This window comes from Monopterus albus, unplaced genomic scaffold, assembly GCF_001952655.1.
Source record: "Monopterus albus unplaced genomic scaffold, M_albus_1.0 scaffold18.1, whole genome shotgun sequence".
NCBI classification, from domain to species: Eukaryota; Metazoa; Chordata; class Actinopteri; order Synbranchiformes; family Synbranchidae; genus Monopterus; species Monopterus albus.
Window position 1 is genome coordinate 2,238,768 of NW_018127898.1, and position 10,438 is coordinate 2,249,205.

At 42.5% G+C, this 10,438-nt stretch overlaps 1 protein-coding gene across 4 annotated transcripts in view; it reads left to right on the forward strand.

Moving 5' to 3' along the window:
- Window positions 1-10,438, forward strand: part of mapk14b (mitogen-activated protein kinase 14b) — a 20,722-nt gene extending 10,284 nt beyond the window's left edge. For 3 of the 4 annotated variants that reach the window (XM_020593069.1, XM_020593066.1, XM_020593068.1), the window contains 10 exons: window positions 2,225-2,283; window positions 3,799-3,910; window positions 4,445-4,474; window positions 4,659-4,706; window positions 5,053-5,167; window positions 5,821-5,892; window positions 8,128-8,207; window positions 8,675-8,753; window positions 10,041-10,214; window positions 10,351-10,438. In XM_020593069.1, coding sequence (XP_020448725.1) covers window positions 2,225-2,283; window positions 3,799-3,910; window positions 4,445-4,474; window positions 4,659-4,706; window positions 5,053-5,167; window positions 5,821-5,892; window positions 8,128-8,207; window positions 8,675-8,753; window positions 10,041-10,214; window positions 10,351-10,418 — 837 coding nt within the window. In that variant the 3' untranslated portion in view covers window positions 10,419-10,438. Of the gene's footprint in view, window positions 1-2,224; window positions 2,284-3,798; window positions 3,911-4,444; window positions 4,475-4,658; window positions 4,707-5,052; window positions 5,168-5,820; window positions 5,893-7,562; window positions 7,643-8,127; window positions 8,208-8,674; window positions 8,754-10,040; window positions 10,215-10,350 lie in introns of all 4 variants that reach the window. The other variant, XM_020593067.1, reaches the window with a different exon arrangement.

Here is a 10,438-nt window from a genome sequence, read left to right on the forward strand (position 1 = left end):
CCTGTCAATCTCCCGTTCCATCCTTCCCTCACTTGTGAACAAGACCCCAAGATACTTGAACTCCTCTGAATCCGAGGTTCGACTATCGGTCGAATTCTCCTCTCCAGTACCCTGGCATAGACTTTCCCGGAGAGGCTGAGGAGTGTGATCCCCCTATAGTTGGAACACCCCCTCTGGTCCCCCTTCTTGAAAAGAGGGACCACCACCCCGGTCTGCCAGTCCAGAGGCACTGTCCCCAACCGCCATGCGACGTTGCAGAGGCGTGTCAGCCAAGACAGCCCCACAACATCCAGAGACTTAAGGTACTCAGGGCAGATCTCATCCATCCCCAGTGCCTTGCCACCGAGAAGCTTCTTAACTACCTCAGTGACTTCAGCTTGGATGATGGACACAGCAGATCTGTTGGTGAAATTAAAGCCCATTTCTAGAAAGTAAATTTAATTTCATAAGGAGATTATTATCTCTTTATTGCCTTGACGATTACTACACCCTCTGGAATTCATACATCACCTAACTCCAGATGCTATCACAGCATAGGCTGCTGTCTCGTCAGCCTTATAAATGACTGAGATGAAGTTATTAGCAGAAGATTAGGAATCAGAACTGTTTTAAAGTCACTTTTGCATGCTCTGTTCAGAAGGTGCTGTACAGAAGTCGATGAGATGTTATTTAAATGTGACAAAACAAAAAACAGCTTTAGGGATATGCATGTGTTTGTGTGAAAAGCCAGGAGGAAGGGAATGTGTATTACATGGCACTTGCTAAACCATACTGGGAAAAATATCCCTTTGTTGTGAAGAGGTTTCATATGCAACAGTCTATCTAAAATGTAATGGCTGGGATTGAATGTATGCACGCTCAGCTCAGCACTCCCACAGCATTATTTTTACTGGATCGTGTTTTCTTTTCAGCCCTAATTTCACCACTGGAGCAGCTTGAACACTCTTGTTTAGCAGCTTGGGAAAGCAGAGGCATAAATCAGGCTTTAGTTTTGCATGGTGCCACTGGTATTGCTGGTGAAATACCTCTGGGCATTCATCTGACATGAGATTATTCAGGATTATACAGAATCGGTGCCTGCTTTATGGTATCATTGCAAGATGTTGACTTTTGCATAAAGACCTCAGCAAAAACTGACTTGCATAATAAAATCTTAATCTGATCCACTTTTTTCTGAGTGTTTCCATCCAGACAGTTATTTAAAAGGCTACATTTGTGGTCATGAATGAGCTCGTCGGGCTCAGGTTTCATCACAACAGGAAGAATTGCATAAAGCTGTTTCCTTCATGCTTTTTTCATTCCTAAATCATCAAAGTGTTTTAATCCTTATGTATACTTTACATAGGGAGGGATTCTGTGTTTTGCTCATGCTGTTGCCAGGAGAGTGTCCAGGTTTTGATTTTGGAAAGCCTGTTTGGACCAATCAGCTGTTAGCTGTGACTCCAGCCCACCAATCAGCTGTGGGTTTGCGCCCTGTGTGGGCGGGCTGCTCCTCTGTTTATACAGTGCCTATCTACCTCACTCCCTCTCCCTCCAGGGGGTGGGGGCAGTGTTGGCACTCAGGGCTGCTGTCTGCAAGTGTGCTTGCACGCATACATACATGCATGAATGTGTTGTAATGTATTGTAAATAAGGACAAATGCACACAAATATGATCATTCTCTTTAATTTATTCCTTTGCTCTGTTCAAACCTGTGAAACCGGTCAGAGGTTGCCTTTGTTCACACTTGGATGCACTGTTAACACACTGCTGGTGCCTGTCCTGTCAGCTTGATACACATCCGATAATGTCTGCTGCTTCCTCAAATCATATGTTGCTGTTGTTATAAGGTAATGAAATCGCTTGGTAATCAAAACAGAGGGCAAGGATCACCTGCTCTACCTCACTAAATGTAAAAGCTGGTATGAGTCCTTAGAAGCCAGGAAGTACTACTTGTACTTGTTTGACTATATTAAATTAGACTTGAAATATGGGAAAACATGATAATGTCAAGATGAAGTCCTACACACTAATCAATTTGTTTTCCTCATCGACAAACAACTGTCATATCATTAAACAACACATTTACGCATTAAGAGCCTCCATGGTGGTGATCAGAATTATCAAGGGGCTGATTTATCAAACACTAAATGAAAATGTCAGTTTTGTTAATTGGCCGCCTGTTTATATGAAAAAAATCTTGGAAATGTTTTCTGACCTTTGACCTTTTTTTTTTGCCTTCAGGTGATTGGTCTACTAGATGTTTTCACACCAGCAACAACTTTAGAGGAATTCAATGATGTGTAAGTGACCTTTTCTCTGCTTCTCACTCCCGTCTTTTAGTTGTTCCTGCATCTGACATGTGATTTTATTTTATTTTTCGAAGTCTGTTTCTCTGCCGTCCTCCTCTTTCAGCTGTAGGAGTGGTAGTTTTCTTCGTTCTAACACAGTGAAACCCTTCATGTCAGCAGATGACTGATAGATCACAGTAGTGAAACTAGAGATACAAACATATCAAAATCCTGCTGCTCACAACTTAATGCGAGTCCAACATGTGTCAGGCTGTACCAAGGTGAAAGCAGGGTGAACACGTGCACTACGCACATCACAGCTAGTCTCTATGGTAACAGCCATCTGGCCAACTCTGGAGTTACAGTTTGTGTGTGCGTGTGTGTGTGCACAGCCAGCGTCTGTGAAGTTCATGCATGGCGTTGCGTCATCATCAGCGTGCTGCACATTTGTGGAAATGTGAGCTAAACGTACACATACATAAACACCAATTCCCAGCATTGAAGTTGGGCAATAAAACTGTTACTTCTCTTTCATGTGACCAGTAATAACAACAGAAACACAGTGAAGCTAATCCTTATGGTGCACTCCAAGAGAAGCAGAAGCACATTGCACAGTGCTCACAGGCCAGCCTGTAACTAGCCTGTTTGCTGTGGAATACAGTCAGATCGAGCAGATGCCACACACAGGCTTCACATGTATAGTATTACTGTTGTCCATATAAACGTCCCACTATCCAAGAAGAGATAAGTGAGCCTGCTTTTCCCCACCTGTTTCCTATTAGGTTCTTTCTTATCCTTGCTTTCTTAAAGCGCACAAATGATTCACGAGTCTTTTATGTAAGCTGAATTACAATGAGTAGACGACTTGTACATTTATTTATCTTTCATTACACCATTATAGCAGATGGTAGTCTGTATTTTTAAGTCTTGATTGTCTAGTGGGTTGCAGAGAGGCGGACTGGAAACGGGAGGTAGAGACAGGGAGGGTGGGCACCCTGAGATAACTGCTGACATTGTGCATGCACTGTGCGTTTATATATGGTCCTCTGTAGTGGTTAGCTGATATGAGTTTTTTAATGGCCTATGCCAGTGCCATTTTATTTATTTATTTATTTCTTGAGCGAGCACAGAGGCTGACGGCCATTGTATAATGCCAACATGCTTTTCTTTCTCATTTTTCTGCATCAGATAAAATACACCAATTTAATAACAAATAAGACATATTTCCTGAACACTTATTTAACCTCAATGAATTATGAAAATGAAACAAATTAACATCGTCTCTCATTTGCTACAGTCTGAGCTCACCCTGACCAGGCCCAAATTAATCGGCCGACCACTAGTGCTCTACCAAAAGCCCAAAAGAACACTCTTTTAAACAAAGTTACAAAATGATTTGTAAATCATAACACATGTTAAAAATAGTAAGAGGGACAGTGGTAAACATGGATTGAAGAAAGCTGCAGAAGGCAGAGACAGACGTGCTGGCATTTGGAGACCGCATCTGATTGGCTGGATAATTTTCAGGTACTTGGTGACCCACCTCATGGGAGCAGACCTCAACAACATCGTGAAGTGTCAGAAGCTGACTGATGACCACGTCCAGTTCCTCATTTACCAGATTCTCAGAGGCTTAAAGGTTGGTGAAGCTCCCAGCGTAACCAGACGCTGGCCCCTCAGATCAGCTCCTTGACGGCTGTTTTACTGCAGTGGTTTTGAAACGATCCTAAGTTTACCTATTTTGATAGAGTAAATGTGGATATATGCTGGAGATGTAGGAAACTAACTGATGTCCACTGAATGAGAATTGGTCTAAAGCACTTCTGTAACCAAAGCTGAACTTTGACAGTTGACACAGCGACGTCAGAGCATCTATGGCAATGTCATTTCTGATGGGGGACAACACTTGATGCTTCTCACCATGATGATATGCTGAAACCTGTGTCATGACGATCATATTTTTTTATGCAGGCTTCTACTATTGTACTTGATAGTATGTGTAAAACAAAAAATCTGGTGGTGGGCATATACTGTGCAAATATTTAAGAGAAACTGCATTAATGTTTCACCAGTTCAGTGTAAATTTACACTGTAGCACATTCTTTATGTAAAAAAACAAAACAAAACACACATTTGAACTTAAACATCCTTCTTTTCTTCTTTTCTCCCACAGTACATCCATTCTGCAGATATCATCCACAGAGTAAGTGCTGATTTCTTTTGTGTACCCTGCGCTGATCAAACCTCTTGAATTTGGAATCTTGAATCATTGTCATGATTTGTAAGGTGTCTGATAAACACGTGGGTGGGTGCATAATAATGTTAGCAGGACACCCCTCTCTCATGTTTCTTCTCAGCTTCTCCTTCATGCCCTTTTTTCTCCTCAGGACCTGAAGCCCAGTAATCTGGCTGTGAATGAAGACTGTGAACTCAAGGTGAGGAAATGGTTCATTTAAAATGAACGGTGAATCCTAGTTCCCTTAAATGTATCTCTACCTTAAAGGTTTCCCTCACTTGCATCTTTTCCTTGTGTCTTAGTCCTTTCCACTTAAGATACAACTTCTGGGTTGGCAGAGAGTGGAGGAGCGAGGAATGATGAAAATAAGGGAACAAAAAAGAGCGAGGAATGATGAAAATAAGGGAACTGGGATTTACCCAAAGTTCACATATAATAGCAGATGATGGACTGGAAGGGGCTCCACTGTCTCCTCATATCTCTTTCTCTTTCTCTTTGCTCCCGTCTCTACTTCCTTCCTGCCCAAACAACACTCGGCCCCCCAGATCCTGGACTTTGGTTTGGCACGGCACACAGATGATGAAATGACGGGCTACGTAGCCACCCGGTGGTACCGGGCCCCAGAGATCATGCTCAACTGGATGCACTACAACATGACAGGTAAACGCACAGTCAGAATGTTCTGGGTCACAGGCCCACAGCTGAACAGGACATCATGTGCAATTTCACATAATGGAAATGGTGCATTGTGTCTGTATGTTCAGGGCTGTTGTAATTCAGTTTCACAGAAGAGCTGAACAATAATGGAAAAAATAACCCTGAGGTTTTTGCTTGACATTGCTGATAAATAAAGAAGGTAGTTTCACCAGATATGTGTATGTATCTTTTTCCTCTGTGGCGTTGCTTGGTAAGAATTGATTACACAAGAAATGATAAGGGTTAATTTAGAGAAACTAGAATAGGTTTTCAATTTTCTGCTTGATTCAGCATGATGTCAGGACACAGCATGGAGCAGAAGCATTAGCCACAGCTTTGGAGTCTCCTTTGCATTTGTCTTAATGTGACTTTGTGGTGTTGTTATAAATGGTGAAATAAATTTGCCTTTTGCTGTGACATTTGCAAGACACTGTTGCCCAGTGCCTGTTTTTTTAAAAATCACTTTGAAATAAATTTAAATGCAGATTGTTAAATAAAGCAAAAGAGCTTCAGCTCAGTCCAGTTTAATTTTGTCCTAAAACATAGTTCATGCAGCTTTAAAGTAGCATATTATAAAGTATTCACTTTAATACGTTTTGTTTGTTTTTATTTAATAGTGGATATCTGGTCAGTGGGGTGCATCATGGCTGAACTACTTACTGGACGGACACTCTTCCCCGGCACAGATCGTATCCTTCCACCACTGTCATGGCTTTGTGTAGTGTTAGGTGATGGATAGATCTTGACGTAGTTTTAGATGGATGCATTCTGCTCTTTTTTTTTTGTATACACTTGTGATTAGATTTTCAAGGTGTCTGCATGAGAGTTACTGTCAGGCCGTCACACAAGCTACTGCTTTTCAGGATTTCAAACACACGTGCATACATTTTACCTACTTCAAGCTGATTCAGAAGCAGTGCTGAACTGTATTGAACTGTGAGCTGCATGCCAGAATAACTAAGGAAGTGTGTGTGTGCGCCTAGCATTACTCACAATGTAGGAATTAAAGCCTGTTTACACACTCACATTGTGGGGACCAGATGCTGGACCCCACCATGTAAACCACTGAATTTTAGAGTGGTGACTTGGTTTAGAATTAAAGCAAGGTTAGGATCAGGCCAAGGTTTGGCTGGGGGTTAGGCTAGTAGTGGTTATGGTTAAGTGTTAGAATAAGTTTCTAGGACATGAATGCAGGTCAATGTAAAGCCAACACAAAGAATGAAAACAATGTGTGTGTGTGTGTTATGGGAGCTGGAGTCCCCTGTGGTCGATGACTCAGCGCTGCCCACTGTTGTCTCCACTGCTCCTCCACGACAGTACGCCTTCCTGTTTCCCTCCCACAAAGCTTCCCATACACAGCAGAAAAACATTCACATGTTTTAATACAGAGGCACACAGGAAGCCCCTGTGTAATTAGGATTTACACACAAACGTACTCACATCTTCAGATACACATGTTGGCGCGCACATTACAAAGGTCACGGTCCTGTTCAGAATCAAAAGCATGAGCTGGCAGTTGCATGAAGCGTTTGATTCCTGCTCCGAGTGATCAGCCAGTCCATTCACTCTTTCACTGCATGCTCTGTGTGTGTGTGTGTGTGTGTGTGTGTGTGTGAGAATGTGCATCCTCTCAACTAATCTAAACCGCCTAGAGAGGCGGTGAAGCTACCCGCCTACACCAAGAAGCTTAGTTGAATATACAGTAATCTTTTCGCTCATTTTCATTTTACATGTCTCAATGAAAGGTGATCTTTGCCTGTGTGTAAAGAGGCTACGGGCGCGTGGGAGGAAATCTGACAGTAAATGTGCAAAATCAGATCTGGCATCTTACAGAGAAGACAATATATTGACACGAGCTGTGCACAGTATTTGTGCCTTTTTGTATAGATCTAAAGATAATCAAGGGTGAAACAACACACCTATATTAATTTACTAATTGCTGGCATTTTAAGTTTTAAATAATTATTTGCAGATAATTATTATTTGGTTTGGTATAGCCACTGGGCCTTAATAAGGAGCACAGCCAAAGTTAACTAAAGAAAGCACTGTGTGTGTCTCATTTTTACACAAAATAATAACCTTAATAATGTATGGTTTATTATTTCATAGTACTAGGGATACTTTTTTTTCCATGCATTTTAAATTTCAGTTTTTATTCAAACTCCAGCATTGTTAGTCCTCAGCTATGCTTCACAGCCTATGACAGTGCACATTTGAGTTATATTATTGACTTGGTTGGCCTTTTTTTTTTTTTTTAACTTGAATGAATGAACAGATGTCAGACTTCTGACCCCTCTCTCTCTCTCTCTCTATCCAACACCCTCTATCCTTCCTGTTTTCCTTCATGTGAGTGTGGTAGACATTGATCAGTTGAAGCTTATAATGATGCTCGTCGGAACCCCAGGGCCCGAGCTCTTGATGAAAATCTCTTCGGAGTCTGTGAGTGTCAAGTACCATCCCACCCGGTTTTGTTGCACTGCCCCCTCCTGCCTGCGTTTATGTTGCCCTGGCTAGAGTTAAGACACTCTACTACTTTGTACTGCTGCTACTACTTCTACACCTGCTGCTACTACTTCTACACCTGCTGCAACTGTCTAGCACTGAAACTGTTTTCCTAACAGCTTGATTTGCATTTTAGTAGAAGGCTTTGATTCCCACTTCTTCTGTAGCCTGTACACTGACTTCTTACAGTTTGCTCATCTCTTAACATGACAGTAAGAGGCCTGTGTACGTGCAGTAAATCTCATTATAGGATATAGTCGATTAAGGGTTGCTGTAAATCAATGCTCAGACTGTCTTCCTCTTCATCCTCACCCTGTGTATACTCCCCTCTCCACCCCACCATACACAAACTACCCTAACCACCCATGCTCTGTGACATGTTGACCTCCACGTTATGATGCCCCTTGACTCAGAAGCTGTAGATATAAACCAGCTGCAGCAGATAATGCGCCTGACGGGGACGCCCCCAGCCTCCCTCATAAGCAGGATGCCCAGCCATGAGGTGAGATGCGTGCCCTCCAATTTCCCACACGCCCCAACTATGTTCCCCGCTCAGAGTTGGGGCCGAGCTGCAGTTGTCCACCAGCTGATACCAGACAGATATCATTAGACAATGATGTATTGTATGTTTTAAAGTATTCCCTACCAGTCCTTTTCTGCACATTATCCTCCACTCTCACTCCACTTCGACTCACCGTGCTTGTCGCAGCAAGTCTTCCTGGAGTGCTTTGCCAGTGCCAGTGTATTCTAATGAGCAGTATATTGGTAACAGTGAAAATTAAAGCACTACGTTTTGTGCAGTGTGTGTGATTTAAGTGCTCAAAGCATGCCTTAATGGAGTCCTGTACAGTTAAAGTAATTCATGCATCAGGCAAATTTAATAACTAAACATTAAGCATGTCAAAGGATTTTTAACTGTTATTTTTTTTAGGATCTTTTTAATTTAGGTTTTTCTCTCATTTCTCTCAGGCGAGGAACTACATCAACTCACTTCCCCACATGCCAAAGAGGAACTTTGCTGATGTGTTTATTGGTGCCAACCCTCTTGGTAAGTTCCCTGTTCACCATCACATTACTCCTGGATCACCGAGTTCCTCTAGTAGTGTCATGAGGTGGCTTTTGTGAGGATTTTTCTGAATTACTAGACATGTTAACTAATCCAGTACAGATATAGCTATGTAATAACAATGCAGCAACACAGTTTTAACGCCTATCTGATGCTTTTCACACCTGTACTTTGGTTCATGTGGCGCAGACAAAGGTGGAGAATGATCCATTAGTGCATTTTAGTTTAGGTCCAGTTTATTTTCATCCTACATTTTAACAAAAAGCCCCTTTTACACTGCCCAATCAATGTGATATTTTTCTGTAAGTGTACTCCTCACCGTTCTGTGTAAAAGGTACAGTACTGGCATGGGGGGGGGGGTATGGGGGACTCAGTGCTGACCCTCTAAAATGTCATAACAAGATGTAGATGTTTGCCATGACGAGTTCACCACACCTCCCATAAGAACAGGACAAGGTGGAATGGTGGGTTTGAGGTCCACGTGAGAGAGAGAGAGCGAGATAGAGAGAGTGAGTGAGTGAATGAAGAGAGAGAGCAGTGTCAGCGAGAACAAAGTGAATCAAAGAAGGAAAATGTTATTTTGTGACTGTTTCACTGTGGTTATGCTCTAAAGCATGAATAAACACAGCCTCTGCACAACCCTGTGAGAAGGACTGTGCGTCAAAATGCACACCTCTGTCTGTTCTACTGTGCACCTTGTGTGTGTGTAGCCCTGCCCTCAAACAAACACACACACACACCTGAAATTGGAACTGGCATGGGGGGGGGGGACCCTCCAAAATGCCACAAGAGGTAGTATTTTTGTCAAGACGAGAGGAAGCTGCATCAGGAAGAACAATGCGAATCAGAGAATTAAAGCATTATTTGTGATGGTTTCATGATGGTTATCTCTTTAAATGCAAATAAACACAACCACGCCTCTGCACAACCTAAGGGCATTGTGTGAAAGCTAAAACGCACACTTCTGTCAACTCTGCTGTGCACCTTGTGTGCATGTAGCCCTGCCCTCAGACACACAGACCTGAAAGCGCATGCAGATAGTAGGCTACTGTAATTCCTGATTTCCAATTTTCTGTTTTAATTAAACTGAATGGATCCAGTGTCGAAGTACCCTCAGATTAGCAACTAGCGTTTGGGTGGATATTTTCAGGTGATTAAACAGCTTTTCTTTCCTAGTAAACAATTTTTGGTTTTTCCCTGTCAGTTTTGTTTTTGCTCTGTCCCTTTTCTCATGCTCACCATTCTTTCTCTCAATGCTGTGTGTTTAAGCGGTGGACTTGCTGGAGAAAATGCTGGTGTTGGACACAGACAGGCGTATCACGGCGTCAGAGGCTCTGGCCCACCCCTACTTTGCCCAGTACCATGATCCGGACGACGAGCCTGAAGCAGACCCTTATGACCAGAGCTTCGAAAGCCGCGAGCTGGAGATTGAGGAATGGAAGCGTAAGCTGGCACATTGTGGATGCCTGGTTTACGATTTGTAAAGATAACCTTACCTGTTGAGTAAAAATTAGCTTGATTTAAGTTAATAAATCAGTTAGCAATCGGTATAAATCTGCCTTTTTTTTTTTCTCCTCAGGCTTAACTTATGAGGAGGTACTCAGCTTTGTGCCGCCATCGTTTGATGGAGACGAGATGGAATCCTGAGGAGGACGCATCTTTTCTTC